Source organism: Ammodytes marinus (assembly GCF_949987685.1).
Source record: "Ammodytes marinus genome assembly, chromosome: 17".
Lineage (NCBI taxonomy): Eukaryota > Metazoa > Chordata > Actinopteri > Uranoscopiformes > Ammodytidae > Ammodytes > Ammodytes marinus.
Window position 1 is genome coordinate 15,510,023 of NC_137221.1, and position 26,127 is coordinate 15,536,149.

A 26,127-nucleotide genomic window follows, 5' to 3' on the forward strand; every position below is an offset into this window, starting at 1 on the left:
ATAAAAAGTGAATAAAATGAGTAGGCCATATATTGATTAGGTTGATTAAAAAAAAAAAAACGATGTATTTCACATTCTTAACTTAACTTAATATCGGAAAACAGTACAATGTATTGTCTCTATCATGTCTTTGTTGAGATTCCTTGTTAGTGCAACAAAAATGGTTAAAAATGATAGCTAATCATGTTTATTAAAATATAAACATGTTTTTATCAAGCAAATCAATGTCAACAACTGATTAACAACTGCAACATCATTAAACTGCTATTTATATTTATAATAATGATTTTTCCCAATTGATGTGCCAGCTATCAATAAATTCCACGTAATATATCACTGCTGTCAAAGATCATTGACTGACAATGTGACAACCTACATTGAGCGTGGAAATTATTAAATTGCAGCCATGCGTCTAATTTGATTGGATACTGCGTTCGGGGGGTGTGGCAGTTCGAAGACATTCTGCTCAACCATTGGCTCAAGCGCTCCGTCACTCGGCGGAGACGCGACTCCCTCCCATTTCCAAGTTAGTCTGAGTGGAGAAAGTCATGAAGATGGAAGGAGCTGGTGTTGATGAATTATTGAGGGAATTTATGGAGTAGCAAAGTGATAGAAGTGTGCTCTTCTAGTCGGAGCGATAGAGGACGGGCGATACCGGGACATTGACAGATAGCATGCCAGTAAGTAAACACTAACTTCCCCTCGTTGTACTTGGTTTTAGCCGAGCTGGCTAACTGGCAAGCTAATCTTTAAACCACCGTGGTGACAGCTCGAAGTCATTGAGCGAGCCGACATGGGGCGCGTGAGACGGCGGGGGATTTATTTCCAGCTTGTAGCTAATATTGTTTGACAAATACACTGAATTGCACACCGAATTATAAAGCTGTGAAGGCTACTGTTTTTAATTAAGCTACTACAACTGGTTCCTTGAGGCAGAAATCTCCGTTGTTTTGAAGGCAAGCATTGTTACCAGTTGTCATTGTTGCAAACTAGCCGTTTAGCAGTGCCCAGGGACAGGTTTAGACACTAATCAAATAACCTAGATAACGTTGAATAAAACATGAAGTCAGGACATGTTAGGCTAACGATGTTGACCTTTGCAACCAAGTCACATTTATAACGGGGACAGACTTTGTACCTGATCAAACTGTACGTCTGTCTGATCCTTATTAAGATTCCTCAGGTGATTTCTGCGCGTGTGTGTGCGCGCGCCGACAGGGGGAAGAGACACCACTGCAGCCTTCTGGTCTGTTATTTAGAACATGCGTTGTGGATTTCTTTTTTTTCTAATAGCTACCATGTGATCCAGCTTTCCTCAGTTCAGGGTTTCCTGTCTAAAAAAGGGGAATACTAGTGTGAAGCTTTTGCTGCAGAGCCCCATGGCAGTCTGTCCTTTGTGAAATTAGCTCATTCACAACTGTGTGTGCAATGTGCATGATGTCAAAAGATGAAACGTATTGTTATTGTTGTTTTAGATGCTGTGCCCTTCACAAAGGGCTGTGTGTCTGCCTTGTGGTTTTCAAATAAGATGATGCTTGCAGCTTAGTTCATAGGTCATCCTTTGCGGTCTCTTCCTGTGTGTGTGTGTGTGTGTGTGTGTGTGTGTGTGTGTGTGTGTGTGTGTGTGTGTGTGTGTGTGTGTGTGTGTGTGTGTGTGTGTGTGTGTGTGTGTGTGTGTGTGTGTGTGTGTGTGTGTGTGTGTGTGTGTGTGTGTGTGTGTGTGTGTGTGTGTGTGTGTGTGTGTGTGTGTGTGTGTGTGTGTGTGTGTGTGTGTGTGTGTGTGTGTGTGTGTGTTTTTTGCCTTTTGTCATTAGGTTTGTCCTTCAGCATATGGGTCTGTACGGTGGATGATTCATTAGTGTGTGTGTGTGTGTGTGTGTTTGTGTGTGTGCCATCCATGACTGCTGCTGTCTGGCCCCTTCATCTTTTTCGACAGTAGAATCCCGGCAAGTCATGGAGCAAGGAGATGGTGTGGGCTCTGCTGGCATCTGGCATCACAGCTAGAGGCACAGATTCCTGCAGTTTCATGCAATATCCGGACAATATAAGTGATGACAACATTGCCCTCCCTCCCGTCATCAAATTCTGCACACACAAGCTGAATTAAGATGAAATACCAATGTTAATATTCCCAGCAAAAGTATATCTGTCTGGGTAATATGCGGTATACTTTGAGCTCCATGAAAAATCTGGAAAATCAAGCTATCTTATTTACCTACCCCCACAGCTAAATTGGTACTTGAATGTGCTGAACATTAGGAGGGCAAGGAGAGAGTTATCTAACTGTGACAAGAAAATCCCAGACAACTGGAGAGAAAGACGGGTGGCAGGGGGAGAGGAGGGGGGGGGGGGGGGGTAAAAGAGAGCGTTCTAATTGAAACATCGGCAATGTTAATCACTCACTACTGGTCTCTCTTCATTTGGGCTCCTTCACTCACTGCATTGAATTGATTTGAAAGGGGTCAGGGGAGGGGGGCTGAAGATGCCTCTCTGGCTTACAGGCAACGGATACAAGAGCGTAGGCTGCTATAAGAGGAATCGTCCCTGTCAGATCTCTCTATCCGTCTATCCCTCGGCACGCAGCAGAAACCACACACAAACCACAGACTCTGTTGTCATGTGCGCTTAGCTAGAGGCAGTCGTCCTCTGCTATATTGTGTGTGTGCGTGTGTGTGTGCGTGTGCGTGTGCGCGCAAATGAAAAAAGAAAACTCAGGCAGAACAGCAGAACCCCCGCTAGCTTCCTCCAAGCTATAAAGCAACGTGCTACTGAAGACAACCTTGGTGGTGTGAGGCGATGGTGCTGCTGAGGTTAACTGCAGGCTGTGTAAACAAACAGCCATTTGGCAGTCTTGGGGGGAACAGGAGTGTTTGATAGTGTTGTGTGCAGTCCTGGGGCATGTTTCAGTCCTCTACCCTTTAGGACCAGTGTTATATTAACCCTCGTTTTAGTTTCTCCTTTACTCGGACACCCCAACAGCTCCTCAAAATAGTCCCTTAAAGGCTTCCATGCATTCAAGTTGAAACAAGCTTAGAGTCACTGGTCCAGCTTGTTGACGGTTAGTTTGGTGGTATCGGGTGAGGCGCATCGCCACAGTTCCTGTTTCTGACATTGGTTAGCGCAGTGAAAAAAACCAAACAGTGTATCCGTGGTTTGGGTGTGTCTGTAGAAAGGTCAGCTGTGGATACTTTAGCTGGTTGAGGTAATGTGGATTTCAACATTGTTATCATCATCATTATTATTTGTTGTATTGTGTGTATAGCTTGCAGCCTGTAACAGGAAAAAGCAGCTGGGGCAGCTCTGTGGCGCTCAACCAAACCACCTACCACTTAAGTCTTTCTCTCTCTGTTTCCTTTCTTCCCTCCTTTCCAAGCCCTTCAATCTCATTGGCCCACTCACTTCCTGGAACAAAAAGCAGGTTCCAAAGCATATGTGTGCAATAGGAAATGATGTAATCAGCAGGGAGGGATGTGTGTTTGTGTGTGTGTGTGTGGGTTGCCCCCGTAATTCATTCTCAAGTTGGACTCGCTTCTATATTCTCACTCCGACCAGCTTTCCCCAGACAGCAGGTATGTTCTCTCACTCCGATTGTCTGTGACTTTTAGATCAAGCCTTGAGAAGTTGTACTGTGTGTGTGTGTGTGTGTGTCTGGGGTTTCGCAGTAACTCTGTCAGTACATGCGCGGCAGGCACACTTGCTACACAGATTAGGAATGTCAACTCGAAGGAGACCTGCTTGTGTCCGAAGAAGTCTCTCGGAAGGAGGAGTCAGAAATAAGCTCATTTACTGCCACTTCAGTGAGAGAGAGTGTGTGTGTGTGTGTGTGTGTGTATATGTGTGTGTGTCACAGGGAGTTTAAGACTTGAGGCGTGGGCGTTTATTCCGAAGGGAGGGAGTGATATGTCAACTTGAGCTAGCTCACAGGAACAGGTCTCGTCAAACCAGACATTGAAGCAACACACACTTTGCACACACATTTGTGCAGTGCATGACACATTTCTCAGTCATTCCAATGGCTTTTTTTTCTGTGTGAATCGTCCAGAAAGTCACAGCAAAGCAAACTAAACACACTGATTAGATCCATGTTTTAAAGCCAGTGTTTAGATCACGGAGAGGTGTGTGTGTGTGCGTGTGTGCCATCGGAATCTACTTATCTCATGGGAGTGTTGCCCAGAGCAGGAGAGATTGAAACCTAATGAAGTTTTTTTTATTGACCCTGCTCCACCGTCTCATTAACTCCTCTTGACAAGTAACCCATCCCTTGAGTAACTTGTCAAGCCCTTCTTTTAGCCCTCACCTCTCCATACATCCATTTATCTCTCCCTCTTTTCATTTAGTTATTGATCTGTGCTCTGTTCATCGTCTTGCACTGCCTCTCTGCCATTCTCCTGTGTTTGTCATGCATCTACTTACGTGCGTGTGTATCACTCCATTGGTGTGTTACTTGTGGTCGTCAAGCCTGCTTAGCCACTTGTCATTAACACTGTTTGATGTGTGTGTGTGTGTGTGCTGTGTCACCAGCTGCTGCATAGTAGGGGTGGGAAAAATAACCGATTCTCCGATGCATCGCGATTCTCTCTCGAACGATTCCGAATCGATTCAGATCAATTTATAATCGGAATACATTTTTATTTTGTATTATTTATTTATTTATATATTTTTTGATTCGTAAATACTAGTATTCACTGCGCATGCACACCACACAAGTGTGAGTTGTTAAAAGTGGCGACAAATGGGCAATGACCTGCACCTGCTTTGTTTCTGTTTTTGTATGAGAGCTGAATTCCAAGCAATAGTTTTTGCACAATGTGTTTAAATGACATAGAAAATAATAGAATATAAATCCTATAGAAACATCAATTACAAGAGTAGAAAGAAAATTAAAGTGAATCGGTTTAGTTTTTATATACTTCCATATTGTGTTGAAATGCAAGACACATTGATTATTGCACTGTTCATAGAAAGTCATACTTGTGTGACAAGAACAGCTTTTTCTCTAATACAATATTAGGGAAGGCAATTCATCTGTTGATTTTAATGATCATTACAAAAGTAGGAAGTGATTAGCAAACTCTGAGTAGAAAACTCAGTAGTGTATATAAATATATTTTTGAAAATCACACATGGGTATGTGGGTAAAAAAAAAATTGCATCGAGATGCATTGATAATCGATTTTGAATCGAATCGTTGACCTCTGAATCGGAATCGAATCGTGAGGTGCCAAGAGATTCCCACCCCTACTGCATAGTGCATGTGTGCATGCTCTTTCTCTCTCTGTTGTTTAAATGGATGTCTGTTATGATCTGTGAGTCCATAATGATATGGAGATGGCTAACAGTCAGCCGGACTAAGACGGAAGACAAACAACCGCCTAATAAGATAATTACCCTCAAGTGTGTGTTCCCAGGGCAATTATTTTTCTATCTAACTGCACTAGTTGCGCGCGCCTGTCTGCAGTATGCCAATAGAAATCTAGACAGGCAGGGTTTTGATGTGCTGTTTGAACTGCTGTCTCATTATATCATTATCAAATGAATATCTTTGGCTTTTGGGCTGTTGGTTGGAAAAATAATTGTTAGTGTGGGGGAGCCTTGTTTACATCTTCTTGACTGGCGCTTTTTAAGAAACCTTTTTAATATTTTTTTATATTTGACCTTCCTGTGTATACCTTTTTTTTTATAAAGTTGACTCATACTACACAGGGTTATACAAACACTGAATACTTTACGATGTTATGTTATTCATTTGCTCTATAACATGATTTTTTTTTAAATGCCATATGTTTCATGGTCAGAATTCTTTTCAAAATGCTCTTTGATTTACAGCTCCATCCAGTTATACAGTAGGTTGTATAATGTCAGTCCATTTTAGTCAGCACAGGACATGCTTCTTTAACTTGCTTTTGTGGTTGAGAAACAATTGTGCTCTATGCAGTTCATAGGCAGGATAGCAGGAAGTTGCTTATTTCATTCTTCAGGTATGTGTTTTTTTCCAGATGCAGATGATACAGAAATGACATGCCCCAGATGCCAGTGTGCACAGAGTTGACCTGTTAAAAGTCTCTGTAGGATGAGGCGGGACTGACTGACTCATCCACACTCCAGCCACATTACATTATTGTTTTCTATAGTGAATGAATACTTTATTCCGGACTCAAAGTTCCATATAAAAAGACAATACAAATACATGACAACACAAATTAAAATTAAAATTAAAATACATACAAGCATCGATTCCAATGTTTCCACAACCCAGAGGAGAACCTTGTATCACTCTGCTTAGTGTCAGTGAGTGCAATTATTAATTTGTTTTTTGACTCTAAAAGTCGACACATAAATTTATACATTAAATTCCTCAACACAGCATGAAAGGTGGGGACATTACTAGTCACAAACAAAGAGCTAGCACTTGTCCATCTAGGAAGCTTAAGGAGGATCCTAAACGCATCGTTATACGCTACCTGTAACTTTTTCAGTTTTGCTGTTCTATATTTACACCAGAGGTGAGCTGTGTAAAATGGAGTACAGTAGGCTCTGAAGAGACTAACTAAAGTAAGCCCGCCATTAAAAGCACTATCGCTGTGTCCTCCTTGTCCGTCCTCAACAGTTACAAAAGAAGGGAACAACAAAAGACTAATTTCTCTAAATGGAGGCTATTCTGCTTTATAATCCTTCCCCATTTCATGAGTCACTGGCCTCCCCTCCCCCCCTCTTCATTCCTGTTATTGGTAGGGTCCATAAATAGACACCTGGCTGCCATGGAGGGACAAAGCACCAGAATATAATACAGAATGAAGCATTTGGATGATGTGTGAAAGACAGATTAGGGAGAGGGGAAGATGGAGAGAGAGAGAGGGAGAGAGAGAGAAATGATATGGTGTGGGAGGATGAGTGGCGGTATAGAGGGCGCAAAGCCAGGACTGGGGAAGAAATAGATTAAAAAAAATCCACCATAAACATATTTCTTTACACATGCATAACTAGATATTTTGTTATATGTTATTATACATGTAATGTTTTTTTTAATTTTTTTTTCTAACCTTGATGACTGGTGTGTCTGACATCCACTAAGTGAAAGAATTGGATGAGTTTTTAATAGGTGGAACTGGAATTATTATGTCACCCTCAGCTCAAATGTTTGGCCCATGTTTCTGCATGACAAGTTGGCACATAGAAGGACTTCCTCCTCCCCTTCTGTCTTTTTCCCCCTGCCGTCTCCAGACTTACCAAACATGGACTTTTGTTCTTTCTGCATTCAACGTCCAATGTAGCTGTTTGTTATGCTCGCAGTTAAAAGGAGCGCAGGCACGACATACTCTGCAGCAGTGATTGTACACAGCCAGCGGATAACCGATAATCCATTAGAGATACATGGAGAGTGTGTCCTCCTCCTTAGCATCGATAGAGCATACTGTAGGTCTGTGGTCTGTCACTGTGTTATGTTGATGACAGCCAAGGTGCAGAGTTGGTTAAGGTGACCCCAGTACAAACAACAAACACGAGGGCACTGCCACTACGGATTATCATGGTCTCTCTCTTTCTTTCAATTAGCCAAAGCTTTGTTTGGTCTTTCATTCCCCCCCAGAGAGCCTTAGGTTTTCAGTTTCACGGTTATTATGAAACAAGAGAGAAGCGGAACACACGAGAAGCTTGAACCAGAAAAATATTTGCCATTTTTAGCAACACAAGCAGCAGCATATCTAGACATGGCAATGTTGATCGGGTCTCCCAATCTGGTCCACACTGAGATATCACAATAACTATCAAATGGATTCCCTGGACATTTTGTACAGACGGACATACATGGTCCTCAGAGGATCCTAATGACTGTGGTAAATCCTTTAGTGACACAAAGTCCTCCTGACTCAAACGTTCAATATGACTAATACTTTGGTTTCTGACCATATATAACTGCAAGACTAAGAAACGGCACGTCCCTCAGCCATAGCAATACTTTTACATTTAGTGCTAAATGGCAAAAAAGGACAGAACATGCTAAGGCTTAAGTACAGCCTCACACAGGTGCTAGCATAGCTTCAGAGTATCTTACTATTGTTGTTGCTCTGTAAATGATAACACTGCTTTCAATTGTAGGTCAATTTCAGATTAATAGACTAATCATTTCAGCGCTAGGGAAGTATGTATTTAGGGCTGACTAATCATAGATTTTTTCATTTACTGTTTATATTATATTAATCAACATTGACCATCAAAACAATAGATATGCAGGTTCCAGCAGCATCACCTCACTCAACGGAGTCACCAGGCATTAATTAAAGCCCACAGTATAATTCAAAGTGTGCCACAGTGTACCTATTAAAGTATTGTCAGATAGGAAAGAAACAGTTGCTTTGTTAGAATACACAGACGGAGCATTAACCCATTGATGACTATGGCAATCTAGGATGCATGTCCTTAATGCCTGAGGGTTTTCTGAAAAAATAGTACGAATTGTCAAGTCTACCAAAACCTCACATGTTTTATTTAAACATGCTCCCTTAGCGCTTACAAACCAACAAATATTTCTAAAAATCGTCAAAATTAGATGAATTAAAAAATTATTAAATATTGTTAATAAATAGATGCAATGTGTTGTGTGATTTTCGTCAGTAGTCTATAGTAGACCTTGATTCTGCGCACCAAACGCCACTAACTGTTCTGTCGCCGACATAGCTGGCGTATTTTTTTTATTATTTTTTTAATTTTTAATTTTTTTGATTGACATGATTTTCGGCAAACCACACAACTTTTAGGTGGTCACGTGGTCTTAAAAAAATCAACAAAACCCACCTCATGTGTATTTGAACCAATGACAGTGCATTCAATGCTGGGAATGCCATGAAAATTAGATAAAGTAATAATGCTGCACGATGCAGCATCAGGCAGGAGAGCCAATGTGGCATCGCGCAGCAGCCGTCATCAATGGGTTAAAAGAAACCGATCTCCAGAGAGAGTACGGTAGTCAAGATAGGAAAAAGGTAAGAATAGAATAGAGCTTCAATGGGGAAAGAAGCTTTCATACAAGTTAAGCACCTTGAGGTGGAGAGAGAGAAAGACATTGAAATGCAGACAATAGTGTTGTGATGAATAGGACATAAAGGACACAAGGGGAAAGAGCCTCCTTTTTTCTGTCTGGCTGCCTTTTTGAAAGACGTCCAATCTGTACTGTCTGTTCAACATGAAACTAAATTCTGCTGAGCCTCGATCTTCAACTGCTGTGTGGGCGATTTTTTTTAAATTTTTTATTTTGTGAGCCTGAATTGAAAATAGGTTGGGTACTTGCTGCAGAGGTGCATATCTGGAGATACATTCAGGACAGACTTGAGTTTTATTGGAGTATTGAATGGATGCCTGGAGCGTGTACAGTCACTTTGTAACCACTGCAATGGCTTTGTTTGCCCCCTTTCTTCAGGCTACCAAATATGCGAAGGCTGGTAAACATGGAAGGAGCTTTGTTCAAGCTGTGATTTGCTGTGTGTGTGTGTGTGTGTGTGTGTGTGTGTGTGTGTGTGTGTGTGTGTGTGTGTGTGTGTGTGTGTGTGTGTGTGTGTGTGTGTGTGTGTGTGTGTGTGTGTGTGTGTGTGTGTGTGTGTGTGTGTGTGTGTGTGTGTGTGTGTGTGTGTGTGTGTGTGTGTGTGTGTGTGTGTGTGTGTGTGTGTGTGTGTGTGTGTGTGTGTGTGTGTGTGTGTGTGTGTGTGTGTGATTTAAAATGTACTGTATTTTTTTCCTTCTCAGGTAGAGGTGACTCCACTGCAGATGAGGGAACATGTTGGCTATGGACCAAGGAGTGGTGGAGGAATGGCTGTCAGAATTTAAGGTACTGCTTTGTTTAGTGTGTGTGTGTGTGTGTGTGTGTGTGTGTGTGAAAATATAAAAAGGTAGGTTCAGTCCTGCTGCTATATTATTGGCCAAATTTCTTCCACACGCGTAAACAAACACTCTCTCTAAAGTGCTGCGTTCCCAAATAATTGATTGCCTCCTATTTCAAACACGACCACTCGCCGATACTGTGTAAATGCACGAGGAGGAGCCTCTCAGTGAAGTTGACCTCTAAAAAGCAACCAAATTGTATTGACTGACAGCTTCTTAAACCACTGCTGCTGCCTATCCCTCCCCGCAAGCTTTTAGTCCAAATATAGTTTTGGAACAACTTGCAAAACAGAATGTATCACTATGTTGCTTTATACTCACCAGTTCACTCTTATTGATATCAATTCCGTCTCATCCACCTGTAGACATAACACTGGGCCCATTTATTGCCATAGAGTGATATCTGTGTGGCCTGGCAGTAGGTGTCCCATTTAGACTATGTCACAAATGTTTGACTGGTGAATATTTACTCAGTTCCCAACCCGTCATGCTGTGTGTTTTTATTTTTAGAGCATTGGTAAGTCAGGAGTGTATCAAACTTCATCTGTTTGTGTATTTCAGACCCTCCCTGACAACGCTGTGTCCAACTATGCAGCCTCACTAAAAGACAAAGGTGCCCTGGTCCCAGCACTCTACAAGGTCGTCCGAGAGAACTACAGCGACGTATGGACACACACTTTAATATTTTTCGTTAATTTAAAGGTGCTCTGAAGGGACTTTCAGTTTGGACCCTTTGGACAAAAGCGACAGTGTTCCTGGTTGAGCGTACCCATGACAAAGGCATTAAGAAAAACTATATAAAAATAGCATTCTTTGCACTGATGGTGTCGTTTGCTGTTACATATCATAAATGATTGTCAGAGGAAAAATTAGACTGTTTCAGGAATATTTTTAAGTTCTACGAAGTAGCACCTTCAAACATTATCTGTTGTAAAATACCTGACCACAGAACCTTTTGCCCAACACTTTGAGTATTTTGTCAAGTTTTTCGTCAGTGCCGCCATTGCATTTACCTGTGATTTTATCTTCTTTTCTTCCCATTGTTTCAACGATTTCTGGATCTGTCTGACTGTTCAACACACACTGTATTTCGCCAAATACTGGTGAACTTTTGAACCATAAAATGTCAAATGCAAGATTTATTACAGTTGCAGTGGCAGTAATGATGCAGCCAAGTACCCATTTTATTTTTTTATTTTATCTTATTCTGTCCTCCCCAGTTGCTAGAGCCAGTGTGTCACCAATTGTTTGAGTTTTACCGGAGCGGTGAGCCCCAGCTGCAGCGGTTCACACTTCAGTTCCTGCCAGAGCTCCTGTGGAGCCTCCTGTCTGTCAGCGCAGCCAGAGACCCCCACACCTCTGGCTGCATCGAGGCCCTGCTGCTGGGCATTTATAACCTGGTAGGGGACACCATCCAAGTTGTGTGTGTGTGTGTGTCTCTGTGTGTGTGTGTGCATTCTAAATACCACATTCTTATGTCACAGATGATCAGTTGAGGAAAGCTACTCTTGTTAATAACAATCAAATGTGATAAGAGCTAAAACGCTAGAAAAATGTTTTTGTTCCTTAGCAAGTGGGTGTAATGCTGTTTAAGAAGCAGGGCCTCGGCCTCATTTCTAGGATCTGCGTGATATGTTTTGAAAGACTGCTTTATGCCCCTTATGCCTTGTTAGACAGCTATGAATGGAGAGTGGCAGGAACTATGGGTTAGAAATGGGGGGAATTGAAACACAATGTGGAGGAATGATGCAGACAGGCTAAAGTGGCTCTTTGACTTTAAGGTATTTGCCCTTGCTGGCTATCTGGAGAAGGCCTGGGCCAAGAGAACAAAAAACACTTATAAATGAGATCTTAATGTTTGCTTTTCTTTTCTTTTCTTTTGTTTGCGTCTGTTTCCTTGTCGTCCTACTGTGAAATGTGATCACCATTTACAGGAAGTGAATGTTATCATTTGAATTTGATACAGTTGTTGGTGTCTTATAATCCCGAAGGGGATGGGTCCTTGTTTGGACATGACACAAGAATAAAAATTCATTCATTCATTCACAATGACTTTGTGAATAATACACAATTTGGATGGGCTGGTACCTTACCAATGCCCTTAAGCTTCCCACAGAGAGATGTCACCACTAGTCATTATTAAAGTGCTTTAAGTCCCTTTTTTCATCCATTTTTGCTCTCCATGCTCTGTCTATCTGCAAAGTGCACCGTCCCCTAACTTCCTCTCTGAATAGCAGAATAGGTCAGCTGTCACTCATCACAGTGGCTGGCTCCCATTTATGTATTTGACATTAACATGCACACAGGGGACACCCAAGACCCCGGGGTTTTGCGCATGTGTGTTCACACAACATAGACACGATTAAGCAAGCAACACGCATGCACAACAAATGAGTGTGCTTGAAGAGATAAGCACACACTCTTTAAAAGGTTTAAGGGCACACACAGGAAAAAAAAGGCTTCTGTTTTTTTCACCCGCAGAAACCTTTCCTCATCTCCTTCTTCCTGTCTTTCTCTTTCACAGGAAATAGTTGATAAAGATGGACAAAGTAAAATATTATCTTTCACCGTCCCTTCCCTCTCCAAACCCTCAGTGTACCACGAGGTGAGAAATGGCACGCACATCTTTTAATTTGCCTTTTTTACAGAAATGCTCAGTTTTTTTAAACTATTGTCTTCATCTCTCCGCCTCCAGCCTTCAGCCATTGGCTCCATTGCCCTCACAGAAGGGGCTTTAGCCAATCACGGGCTGAGCAGAGTTGTGTACAGCGGGCCACACCTGCAGAGAGAGACCTTCACAGCACAGAACAGGTTAGAGAGTCTGATGGATGGGTGGTGGTGTGACAGCAGAGGTAAAGTTTGTACTTGATTTTAAAATGGTCTTTTTACCAGTAGGAGGTGGGAAGTTTGCCTGGTCAGAATCGGCAGAAGAAAACACAATCAATCTGACAAAGAACCACTGAGTTCAGCAGTTTTTTTTGTTGCTTTTGCAGGGAACTTTGTCAAGTATTGCCAAGAAATAAATTCCTTCTTTTCTTAGAAGACTCTCTACATTTTTTATTTTCTATTGAATCTGGGAGGTTTTCTCAAAGAATGACCCCTGTCCGTCAGACTCATGTGGGTTTAGCTGCTGTCAGGGCTGATTATTTGACCCATTATGAACTAGTGCCAGTGATGGCCCACAACAGTTGTCTTTGCTTTGTTGCAAGTAGTTCTATCGCTATTAGGATTTCCTAAATGAATGAATGTAATGAGGCCACAAATCCTGAAGCTGGTGGTGGTAAACTAGATCGATTTAAAAAAAAATATGCGATGAATCTTTTGTTGTTCAGTTTAAGCATTTTTCATGTGACCAAACCAGTGTGTCTGCCGATCATGCAGAGACACATTGATCTTAATCTGGGTATTTTAACAGAACACGCTGTGTTTTTCACTGGCTGTGCTACATCTTGGAATTTGCCACAGGTGATGTCATTTTGTCAGTGTTGGTCGGGAATGGAGGACTACAAGCCGAGTACTCTTTTATGATGCCTTTTTATATATGATAACATTCGCTCTTTACATTTTCAGTCTCTTTTTGCGCTGAAATTAATTGAAATGTTTTTATATTTTGCTATGCCATGCAGTGCTATTTTAACAGTGTACTTTTGTTTGTCAGATTTGATGTGCTGACCTTCCTGCTGCTGTGCTACAACGCTGCTCTCAGCTACATGACACCCACCTCCCTCCAGTCCCTCTGCCAGCTGAGCTCCAGGTAAGACACACACACACACACGCACACACACACATAAGCATTTCAGCATATATTACAGACACTTTGGCACCTCATGGATCACTTTGTTATGAGGCCTTGAGGACTTTAAACACACACTTATTTGTTATACTATGTGACCTCTGTGTTACTTTCTCGATTTGTTATTTTAAGAGGTTACTTCCACACACACACACACACACACACACACACACACACACACACACACACACACACACACACACACACACACACACACACACACACACACACACACACACACACACACACACACGTACGTACACTCAACAAGCACTTGCTTATCTGATCCTCTTATAGACCTTGGTGCCTGATAGAGCTGAGATACAGCTATTTGGCGAAGGGCTGCGATATACTCAGTGATTTTGGCTATCTGCCAACTTCAGTTTAGTTTGGCTCTGATTAGTGCATGTGCGCAAGTGTCTGCGGTTGTGTGCGTGTCTGCGCGTGTGTGTGTCTGCGAGTGTTTGTGTGTGTGTGTGTCTACGAGTGTGTTTTTATGTCATCTTAACCAAAGGGAAGTAAATTGCCTTAATGGAACATCAACCTAGTGGCTCAGTGAAGTGGTTCTCCTAATTGAAGCTTCCCTGTTTCACTGCTTTAACACTCTGCCATTGTTTTGTTTTGTTTATCCTTCAGGGTATGTATATGCGGTTACCCACGGCAACAAATGCGGCGCTACAAAGGCATGAGCACACGACTGACAGTCACGTCAGAGTTCCTGGTTCAGCTCATCACGGGGATACACTATGCTGTGTGAGTGTACACCCACACACACACACACACACACACACCCCTCACGTGTGACATCTTCATCACAATATAGCATAAGCAAGGGTCTCAGCTCTCATCGGATGGAACTACCTTGTGGTAAACAAAAGTTATGATTACATTCAATTCTATTCACCATCCCTTTTTCCTTATCAATCATAAAAAAAATTCAAAGGTGCCATGCCATTAGTAGGACTGGGAAAAGGTCTAAAACTCTACAGGGAACCTTTTTAATCTGTATCTTAGACTTGTATCCTCCCTGTGTATTGACATGTTGGTATTTTTATTCCTGTGTGTAGGTGTAACGGGGAAGTTGAAGTGGGATCCAAAGCACTGGATGACGTTCTGTATCGGGCCCAGCTAGAGCTGTTTCCTGAAGCTCTGTTGGTGGGTGGAATCAGTCGCATCTCCTTCCTCCATGTGTGTTTGTGGACCAGTAGTGTCTGTGTGTGTGTATGTATGTGTGTCAGAGGGAGAGAGAAAGAGAGAGAAAGAGCATGTGATTTGGACGCACATGCTGGCCTGTGGTTTTGATTCATGCACAGCGCGCACACACTCCATGTATTGTGTTTGTGTGTGTTAGGCACTGCAAACTGAGTGTAATCCCACTAGATTATTTACATGCCTTCCGCCCTGCTCCGTTAAGCTATAATCCTGGAAACCCAGGGAGTAGAGGATTGAACCCTAAGCTCAACAGTATTACTACACGAGTCAAGGTGTACTCCTCCACAACAATCAAAAACGCCTGACCTTTGGCTACACATTATTAAAAAAAATGGTTTACATCGATATTTCTCAAACAAATAAGCAGCTTTGTGGACATGGACACACGCACTCAAGTGTTGTTAGCATTTTGTCCCTGTGTGTTTATTTGTATTCAATTGCTGCAGTGGATCACATTAGGTGGCTGCTAGCTTAGCGTAGCTCGGTGACGTGGCCCTCATGATACCTCATGCATTGCAGCTCCGCAGACAAAAGGCAAGTTGTGTTGTGATTACGCTGCCTTAGACCTCGTGTTCCGTACTCAACTGTTACATGATCAATTGAGCAAGTGGCATTTGAAAAATGTCCTGCTACAACAGAGGTTATTATAGACAGACTTGTGAAATGGTGTTATATAGAGTGGAATACAAAGCTGTTTTGTTTTCTTCTTAGATCTTTCTCAGATCTTATTAGTTTGGTAACTCGATCTGAACACCTGTCTGACCTAAGAGCAAGATGCTGGGATGGAGAAACTTTTAGTTCTGTAGTTGTACATGTGGTTATGCTTGCACCTTGTTTCACTGACACAAGTGAAACAGCAGGCAAAACTGAAAAAAAAAAAAACTCTTGAAACTGTTAAAGTTTGACTAAACGATGTACAGCCAAGACATATCTTATATTTCAGCAGTTTGTGCATTAATGCTACCTAAAGAATGGCTTTTGAGGGTGAAGTTCTGGAGAATGTTTGTTATCAAAGTCAATATTTGTCAAAATCAGTGAAAATCTCCTCACAATCTACCTGTACACTGTGTGTGTGTGTGTGCTCAAAAGAAAAATGGCGTTACTACGCAGCCTACTACAGAGCCCCTAGGCTGTGTATTAACACTGTTTGTTTTTTCAGTGCACACACATTACAGATAGGTAGCGAACCAAGACGAGATATTCACTGATTTTGACAAAAAGGGATTTCCAGAATTGCTGACTCCCCCTTTTAAAGATATTTTTTGGGCATTTTTTCTTTTTTTATGCTTTATTGACAGTGTAGAGACAGAGGTGAAATGGGGCAGAGAGGGGAGTGACATGCAGAGAACGACCGCGGGCGGGAATCGAACCCGGGTCTGCTGCTGGGCCCGGCCCGGGGGTGGACGGCCTACCAACTGAGCTAAGGGCGCCCCGTGACTCCCCCTTTTTTAATTGATCGATAAAAGTAAAAGGATTATCACCAGCTCACACTGACTAAAATGTGGTGGAGCCTATTTGCTCACCAGTTCTTCGCTTGGCCCAGAAGGGCACTGGGAAAAAAATCCTTCTTGTGAAAATCTGAAGCCTTGTCTTGTCACTTCTCAGGTGGGTAACGCCATCAAGTCGTCACTGCACGGCGCCGCGCTCAAGAGCAAAGAGGGCGCGCGGAGCATCCAGGTGGAGATCACGCCCACCTCCTCCAGGATCTCCCGAAACGCTGTCACGTCCCTCTCTATCAGGGGACACCGCTGGAAGAGACACGGTGAGACTCCATTCATACAGGCTCAAAGAAGACACATTGAGCTGTAAACAGAGGACGTTGAAAAAAAAAAAACACAAGAGGAGCTCACACACACACACACACTTTTCCCCATTCATCTTTAAAACATTTTTGCAATCAATTTTAATAGGTTAAACAAATAAATAGAAGGGCTATGGCTTGACTGAAAAACACATCCGTGCCAAAGGAGGGAGAGAGAGAGGTTTATATGTCTTCATTGTTCACTCACCGTACCATTTCATGTCCCACAGTCACTGTGTACATAAGTGTTGTCATCCTTCGTAAAGCTCATATACTTTATAGCATCCTTCCTCAGTTTGCTAGTTAGTGCTGTCTACCTCCCTTTTTGTTTTATAGAATACCCTCATTCAAAAGCATGATTTCCCCATCTGATCTATTAGGAATTGTCCATGTTGTGTGCAATACAGAGACAGATGAGCATTCAGTTTGAGGGCAGTCAGGGAACAGGAGGCTGCAGAGAGAATCAACACAGCAGCACATGAACCTCATTTGTGAGAAACAGGAAACCAGAGAGCAGGTAGTGTATTTATAGTATAAGATGAGTTGCAGTGGAGACTTTTGTATTGAATAAGTCGTGTTTAGTGTATTTTCAGCTCTGTGCCAAAGAAACTTCATAGTATTTAGATAATCATAGAACAAATGGCACTTTGTCTTTTATTAGAGTCAATGATGGCAGTCTGTGTGTGGTTTAGAATTTAGAAAGGGGGCAATTTCCGTTCCCACAGTGCAGCTAAGGCAGGTAAATTACAGCCTTCAGCTAGTTTAATGAGTAGCTTCTTGTGCCCAACAACCCTTTTTCATCTCATGGATCGTGCCTCATTGGTTCCCATATCAGAGCTTTTGTTAAGAGCAGATGATGGAGAAAGAAAATACTATTAAATGTTAATTCATGTCTAGGGTATGTTAGGGGAAGATCCCAAGTGTGAAATGGATTCCATTGTATTACTGTGTTCATATTCATCTCCATACAGCATGTTCTTTGACCATGTTCTGATGATTTGTTTTGTCTTTTTATTTTTTCTGCCATTACATTGATATCCTCTGTGTGTCTTGTGTGTTTTTGCTGCGGTCATGTGTGCCTGTGCACATGGCTGTCTCTTTGTTTGTTCATGTACGTGTGCATGCTTCATGTCTGTCTGTCTGTCTGTCTGTCTGTGTTTGTGTATATATATGTCTTATGTATTGTCCCACTACCTTCCATGCTACCCCACCTCCGCCCACCAGAGTCCCAGGAGGTGAGTGTAGACACTGATGCTGCACTGGGGGGTGTGGCCGTCCCTGAGATCAGTGTGACAGGCGTGAGCGGCGAGCGCATGCCCAACGGAGACTCCCTGAGGCCCCGCGCGCAGCAGCCCGACAGCGACCCCCTGGGCGCCGCCTCCGAGGTCAGCCCGGACCCCCGCGCTCATGACCCCCCAGGCACCAGGGGCCAGGAGGTCAGGAGGCAGAAGTCTGTGAGGCGGATGGTGGAGAATGAGGGTTCTGGGACCGCCTCCACAGGGAGGAGCCAGTACTAAAGGTCCAGCCCCCCTCATTCCCCTCCCCGCCCTACTCCAAGGGGTGACCTAGGTAACCGTGTGTTGGGAGGCGTGATCTGACAAAAGCTGCATGATGATGATGATGATGATGATGGCTTCCCTCTTTTTTGCGCTGGGCTCCACCGTCCTCTCTCTGCACTATTCCTCTCATCTGTCCTATCCGACGTCCTTCATTCATATGACTCTCTCCTTTGTGGCTAAAGCTTCCATCGTGAAGATCTCCCCCTTAAAACCTAATTCATTATTTAAGATCTAACTGAATGACCGATCAATAACCCCTTTTAAAAAACGCATTATAATGAAACGCACTTGGCTGAATCACACTATCAAAATGATGGGACATAGCTGTTAAATAGCAAGGCATAGGTTAAAAAAGGAACATAAACCGGTATTAAAATAGCTTTATAAGCATTTAATATGACACGCCTACTATAAATGGAAAAACTACAAACTCTTGCTAGTTGTATCCCTTTTAAAAGTCACTCTTGAGCCTCACTGATAAAGTTAAAAAAGGCCCTATGTCCTTGTATCATAATGCTAACATATTATCTATGTTAGCAGTGGCAGTACCAGGAGATTGTGCTCTGACAAGGTTGTTTAAAGCTCTAACTTTTTATTGTAGAGATCAGCTTTTGGCATACCTCGGTTCGCCTCGACACATTACCCCTAGGTTGCACCTGGAGACAGATGACTTCCTTTTGACTGGTAGCTAGGAGCTGAGGACAGATATGCAGGTCTTGAATTGTCTTAAGCAAAAGCTTCTTTTAGACATCGGACCCGTGTCTATGAAGTTATATCAGGACCTGCCTATCTGTCCGTTTACCAGCTGTTTACAGGTGTTCTGTTTCAGTGATGGTATCAAAACAAATGTGCAATGCATTTGTGCAAATGCCTGTGTTTGGCCGCTCACACAGGCGTGGGTGCATGCCCAGGGAATGCAGGAAAGGAAAGATGTTAGGTTTGTGTGTGTGTAGAGATAGTGAAAAGGAACTCGTACATTTACTAATTTGTGCTTTCTGGTTGCCCTCCTACTTTTCCCTTTTTGGTCTTTCCTAGGCTTAAGCTACTCTTTCCTCTGCTGCCTTTGGGGCCAAACATGCACTCCTCTGCCAATAAACCATTGACTGTCTCACTGAACTGCTGGTTAACATAACCTGTGTGCTGGGCTGGAATACACCATTTTGCACTGTAGCCTCTCATGCCAGGTGGCGAGGTGACCCTTTTAACTGAGGTTACAGTGTCAAGGCGCCACCTGCTGGACTGTGATGGAACTCCTCTGTCATGCAGTCCTACACGCTGCATCAGATAGAAGCCCCCAAAACATTTAATACATACAATGTTGTCATTTAACCATATTAATCTTAAACATTTGATTGGTTCAGATGGGCTGCCTGACAGACGAGGAGATTATTTTTTCTTGCTCCAGGTTTTTTTTTTATTCCAGCTGTTGTTTTGTCTCCCTCTTTTACCGTGTGCCTCACAGACGCAGTGGATCTGGGTTCCCCGGACGAGCTGATGGATATTTCGGAGGTGGACGAAGGGGTGTGGCCTGGCGGCTTGGGGGCTGACATGAACCCACCCACCATCACTATCAGCAACAGCGTCACCACGTTGAACCTGGGAGCCAAGGCCTTGAAGAAGTGTCGGCTGGGCGGGCGCGCCAGCAAGGACAAGGAGGCGGGCCCTGTGACGACAACAACCATGGGCCGGGCCGCCAGCGAGAGCGCCGAGCTGTCTGTCAAGCGGCTGACGCTCACCTCCAGCCAATCGGTGCCCAAGGCCGGAGCCCTCACCAACCTGACGCGCACCGCCAGTGCCGTATTCTCCCGCTCCTTTGAGCACTCGGGCGGCGGCGTGTTAGCCCCTCCCTCCAACAACCACACCGCCTCTGAAGCCGGCCGCTATTCGTGCTGCCTGCAGGAGGACGGCCTTGGCTATTTGAGTGTGGCGTCCAACCACACGCAGCGCTCCCCCAGCCTCAGCGTGCACCTCAGCTCTGATCTTTGAAAACCCCCTTCAGTGACTCCTGACTGAACCTGAACCCTTCGCCTCTGATCCTGTGACCCTGTACCTGTGACCTGGAACTCCAAGCCATGCCAACTGCAAACGGACCACAAAGACATTTTAAATAAAACACTCCCGCCAGTTCCCTTGTCGGTCCAGTCTTTTGATTCTCTGTGCAGTCTAGCAAGGGCCCCCTGCTCTGTTCCATCCAGACATCCAGAGATCTGTCAGCTCCCTCTGCTCCTTTGCCCCTGGCAGAGTCTTCATTTCTTTTAATGGTGCACTGTTGCAGTGAAGTCGTGCCAGGACAAAGCTGCACTCCAGTCGCAGAGCAGCCTGGCGAAAATAAGTGCACATCAAACTCATTACTTTAAAAAAAAAGAAAAAAATGAAAAAAAAATGTGCAAAGGTATTTTGGACAGTATTTTAATTGGCATTTGTTGCCCTGCATGGCTTTTCCATACATCCATTCAGACCCTGCCCCCGGGGATTTGTCAGAGGGCAGATGTTGAGTATGTGTGAGCATGCTTGAGTGTGTGTATACTGTATGTGTGTATGAACAGTTTTTAGAATAAAGGCTGCTGATTGATACAATGAACAAGGTATGATTCTCCAAGTTGAACCAAGTGTTTTTACTACTTAAACAAATGAATAAAAGAATAAAAAAAATAGATCCCTTCCCATAGCAATACAAATCTTCCCATTCACTGTTTTCCATCCTTTGCCAAGATAACCATGGCTCCCTGTGTTTGCACTGACGAGTTACAGCTGTGCTTCTTTTTTTGAAAATCAGAATTCTTCCCTCGAAGCATCAGGAAAAAATGCGACCACTAAATATATAAACCACGATTAGAATCGGTTCTTTGTTTACAATTGCACTGTATTGTCATCATGATGGAGAAGCAATACGTGTGTCCTTCCCTCTCGCGCCTCTAGCACTTTCCTGATTTGCTTTGTGTTTTGATGGCACAAATTAGAAAAATCCAACTTCTAAGGAATGACGGAGAAGATTTAGATTTTTGGGGTTAGATGGGTGCGTATGATTGGTTAAGTATTGAATTTTTGCACTTGAAAGAGCAGACGAGTTGTGTGTTTTCAACTATGGTATTTTCTTATGATGAAAAAGAGGGGTTTGACTCTCGAGATTGTGGTATTTCCCATTGAGGGAGGGAGAGAGAGAGAGATCTGCTTTGTTGCTCCGGACAGATTTCTATGACTCTGGCATACAGGCCGTGTTCAAACCACACGGGCTTGAAATCCATGTACTTGCAAATAGGTAAAATATCTGAATCCTCCTTAGTAAAGCTGTTAAAGGTTGAACCAAAACTGTAACTGAACCTAATCCTGTGTGTTGTGCAGTGGACAGGCATGCGTTTCAACAAGAAATGTTTCCTCTATTCTGATCTGATCCACCCATTTTTAGTACTTCTTTGGTGATGTGTTTCCTGTATCTTTTTTTGTTGTTCACATCATTACCATCACGTCAAAAAGACATGATGACCTCCAAAAAAAAGAGGAATTAATCTCTACCCATCTGCTACATTTTGGTGTCCCGAATCAAGTGTTCATGCTGCACTACCCCTCGAGCAAAGAGTGCGTTCTGTTATCCGTGTACTAGAGCTGTCGAGTGTCCATGCAGAAGCTTGGTGGGGGCACTGAAGCAATCATCGTGTTTCTGTACGTGCGTTTACAGATTGTGAATGAGTAAGCTGTTGTTGTACATCATACTGTTGTACTAAAGTTGATTTGTATTGGCCTTTCTATGTCTGAAGATTACTTACTGCTACAACGTCTGGGAATAAAGTGTTTCTATATTTCACTCGTGGCCTCAGTTGTGTTTGACTTCCAATCATAATATTTAATTACAACATTCACAGACTCTGAATGAATTCACTATAAAATCTTTGTCTAAATACTTTATCTACTAAACTGGCTTTGAGAAATGAGCCTGTGTAGCAATTCAAATGTATTTACCATTTCTTGTTGTATATTTGCAATCAAACAAAAAGCAGTAATCTTAGTTTTGGTCTATGTTAAATGTATCGTTTCCTCAAGAATTAATACCATGGATAAATGTAATTTATTTAATTTCATTTAACTTTTATTTATCCTCGAGAGACCAATTGAGGGGTGACCCTCATTTACAATGACGTCGAGATCAAACAAATTCAAAGGAAAAACAACAATACATAAACAATATTCAATGCAAATACATCAAATTAAAAAAAAATCAAATTTAACATGTCTTTATCTTTCGCTGAGATGGAAATCGTATATATTTGGTTTTAGCATTAGCTCTAATGGCCTTTAATTAAAATTGTTAAAAGCGCGTGAACTGTAGCAGACACGCAGTTGTACCACGTATGTCCACGAGATGGCAACCTATGGCACGCGGACAACTTCACTTTGCAGTCTGCACTTCTACGTCACTTCCTCTCATCGTGTCCTTGGCAGCAGTAGCAGCATCGTTGCTGTTTGGGATAAGAACAAATGGCTAAACTGAGCAAAGAGACTAAACAGCGGCTTCAGTCGCTGTTCCAATGCGGCCAGTTTGTCATCCGATGGGGATTCATCCCAACCGTGCTGTACCTCGGTCAGTATCCCTAACAGGAGCATGGGGAAAGGGGAGACGTGCCTCGCTTACGTTAGCTTAGCACATTAGCCTTCAAATGACTATTACAAGCTACACATTGTTTTTTGTGCATTGGTGCGAAGTAGCTATACATTTAAACTAATATGTACTGATTGGCACCCGTTCGATAAGCAAAATAGTAATATAAAAAAAACAAGGTGTCAAGGAACTGATCTAGGATCGGTAACCTAGCATTCAGGTTAAGCATGTGTTGCTCCGAGGATTGAGGGCTGGACACGATCCCACCTACTTTTATTAAATGTCTCAAACTAATGCAATTGAATTACAAACGACAATAAATCCTTGATAGGTAGTTAAACTGTTCCTCCAGTTATTCAATTACGTAGCCTACCTGTGCAGTGCACATGTATTTTAGTGCTATGTATCTGGGCCACTCGCTCTCACTTATCTTTGGTTATGATTTGGAGTAAACACGGGGGAAGTTCAAGCTTTTGCATAATGTGACTTCACAGCCGGTGGATTTGCCCTGTGTGAGCGAATCTAAAGCAACGACTCATTTTGGAAAGACCAACGCTGACTTCATACTCCCCTTTCTTTCTCAACTTTATTTAGTCTTCAGTTCCCCTTTTTATCCACATAGTATTTCTCATTTGTAACTTTTCTTAAATTGCATAAGCCATTCATGGAGTTACTACCATTTAAATAACGTTGCATGATCACGAAACAAGTCGAAACAACTCGATATATTTAAAAAATATAAATGCCAAACTTGTTAAGGTGTCTTGTGTGTGTGTGTGTGTGTGTGTGTGTGTGTGTGTGTGTGTGTGTTTGTTTTAACCATGTCTTCTGTGAATGTTATTTTTGAATTTTAACTCTTGGTTGGAGACCACAGACTGAAATGAAAGGCGATTGGGAATTTACCCTTTTTATTTTGACATTTTATATTCAAAAATGGTAATTGATAAAAAACCCAAAATGCCAATGAAAATGTATTTTAGCTGTGAAATAATGGGTGGCAAACTGAGGAATAAGTTGAATTTATTTTTAGCTTGTAGGAATCTGTCTTTTTCTTAAGAATCAGTTGTGTCATGATGACTCTTGTCTTTGACGTCCGAAATAAATAATGGTGTGTGTGTGTGTGTGTGTGTGTGTGTGTGTGTGTGTGTGTGTGTGTGTGTGTGTGTGTGTGTGTGTGTGTGTGTGTGTGTGTGTGTGTGTGTGTGTGTGTGTGTGTGTGTGTGTGTGTGTGTGTGTGTGTGTGTGTGTGTGTGTGTGTGTGTAAGAACGATTGAGGGAGGTGGTGAGTCAGATGTGCTGCTCACTGCATTTCAGATGTAATCCCAAGGGCCCTTTCACTCTCTCTGATGCAATGAGGACGTGTAGTGAAACCAATTTTTATTAATTTTTTTGCAGACAAACTGTAATCTGCTGAGAAATGAATGAATCACAGTGAAACACTTTCGATGTCGCAAAAGGATACACAGTCATTTAGAAAGCGTTGGAGGATCACTCTAAAGTGCTGAGGCATGTTCCAGATGTAATTGTAAAAAAAAAAAAAAAACTTTCTCTTCGTTGTTGTGATTTTCAGGTTTCAAAAGAGGAGCGGATCCAGGGATGCCTGAACCCACAGTGTTGAGGTAAAGGACACATTGACTCCTGTTAAAGTATGTGTGTGATTTCAGAAGTAGCAGAGACTCAGCTAGTCATACCTTTTTAATCATTTGAAGCAAAGTGAAATGTGTTTTTGTAGTGTGACTATCAATATTGTGGAAAATGGAGAAAGAAAAAAAGCCTAATAGAATACAGTCATCGTCCTATTTTCCCCTCACTAGCCAGATTCCAAGTTACCCGTGCTGACATTTACAGTCAGTCTTGTAATAACATCAACGATGGCGTCAGTCCGTGTCTGAGCACACATGTTTATACGGTATCAAAGTGTGTTGAAAATGACTAAAATTCTCAGTTTTCCAGGAAAATAATGTTTCTTTCAAACTGTTTTTGTCTTTGAATATCCGCAAATATGACATGTAACAGTATGTACTCCATTTAAAGACGTCAGTGCTGCACAAGCAAATGATGAACCCACTAGCGATATATGAACTTGGCGCTGCACCTATAGTCATGTAACTGTAACCAACCTCACCTCATAAGTTCACCTCTTTTCATTTTGAAAAAGAGCCAATTTGAACTTACTCCTTGTTGAGTCTAGTTCAACCTTTTTTTAATTTTTCTTCTCTAGTTTGCTATGGGGCTGAGGAGCGTCGCCACACAGCCAATCCCCTTCACTCATCGAGATCATGTGACCCACACGTCATTGGAAATCCGGGAAATGGACATTCTTTTTCACTTTGCTTTCCATTAATCATACTGTCAGATGTTTGATAAGTATTGAATCCTGTTTATGGCCTCGTATGCAGTACACGCATGGAGAGAAGATATTTGGATTTAACAAGCTGGAATCGACACATGGTTTCTGGAAATATGCAATCTTGACTGGACTATCTGTTGGTATTTTTGTTTGCAATTCGTGACTGTGATGTTTGGATAGACCATTCATTCCATTCCATTTTTTTTCTTTTTCTAATTTAAAATTTCTGAAAATAAATCATCAAAGAAATGTCAACCCTTGTCTTTTTTACTTGGAGAAACTCCCTTTACCCCCTTCATAAATACCCAACATATATTCTAGACTAGAGGTATCCACTTAAAAGTTGATCATTGCTGTTGGTATAGTGATGTTTAACTCCTTTCCGTTTCAACACTTTTATCATTTGCCACAACAAGGATTTTGTTAAGGCCCTGGGAGCTAGCAATTGATTGATGGGACAGCAGTATTTCATTAACTCTGATAGAGGAGGGCTACAATCAACCCAATACAATATACATGGATTAGGAAGGTGTCCACCAAGCCATGGTGGTTGTGGTCAGCAATCTTGAGAGATGTGGACCAATGTAAAATGATAAGGTTCCTAGTTTAACAAAAGGAAGTCAGAAAAAATAGACCATATGTTTAATTGTGTTTTGCTTGCTCATCTTGGAGTGGAAATCCCTTTAGATCTTATTTTTAAACTACTTGTTTTCTCCCCTCCTGATACAGCTGATATTCATTTTTCTATTAAAGTGGCGGTGATCCCCATACAAATTTGAATATTGATTTTACATTACATTTCTAAATATTATTCCCAGAATCAGTTTAATCACCTCAACCCGAAAGTTTTTTTTTCTCGACTACATTTGAATAGCAGAATCCTCTTTACAAAGTTTAAATCAAATACTTTTAAATCATTAAAACACACATTGTTGATACAGTGAGACT

At 42.2% G+C, this 26,127-nt stretch overlaps 2 protein-coding genes across 4 annotated transcripts; both read left to right on the plus strand.

Annotated features, from left to right (window-relative positions):
* Nucleotides 1-544: 544 nt before the first annotated feature.
* Nucleotides 545-22,037, plus strand: hycc1 (hyccin PI4KA lipid kinase complex subunit 1). 3 transcript variants are annotated; one of them, XR_013845303.1, is made up of 12 exons: nucleotides 545-680; nucleotides 9,736-9,817; nucleotides 10,432-10,533; nucleotides 11,091-11,270; nucleotides 12,395-12,475; nucleotides 12,566-12,681; nucleotides 13,529-13,624; nucleotides 14,300-14,416; nucleotides 14,731-14,818; nucleotides 16,481-16,637; nucleotides 17,901-18,245; nucleotides 19,698-19,837. XR_013845303.1 is itself a non-coding variant. In XM_080045525.1 (11 exons), the coding sequence occupies exons 2-11, from the start codon at nucleotides 9,767-9,769 to the stop codon at nucleotides 20,219-20,221; spliced, it is 1,512 nt and encodes a 503-aa protein (XP_079901651.1). In that variant the 5' UTR covers nucleotides 545-680; nucleotides 9,736-9,766; the 3' UTR covers nucleotides 20,222-22,037. The 3 variants fall into 3 exon arrangements, 1 of the variants encoding a protein (XP_079901651.1); XR_013845304.1 differs by lacking the exon at nucleotides 545-680 and adding an exon at nucleotides 3,448-3,569; XM_080045525.1 differs by lacking the exon at nucleotides 17,901-18,245 and having other exon boundaries at nucleotides 19,698-22,037.
* A 627-nt stretch (nucleotides 22,038-22,664) lies between these two features.
* Nucleotides 22,665-25,434, plus strand: tomm7 (translocase of outer mitochondrial membrane 7 homolog (yeast)). The gene is made up of 3 exons (XM_080045071.1): nucleotides 22,665-22,811; nucleotides 24,400-24,448; nucleotides 25,051-25,434. Exons 1-3 carry the CDS (start codon nucleotides 22,709-22,711, stop codon nucleotides 25,064-25,066), a joined length of 168 nt encoding a protein of 55 aa, XP_079901197.1. The 5' UTR covers nucleotides 22,665-22,708; the 3' UTR covers nucleotides 25,067-25,434.
* Nucleotides 25,435-26,127: the final 693 nt, after the last annotated feature.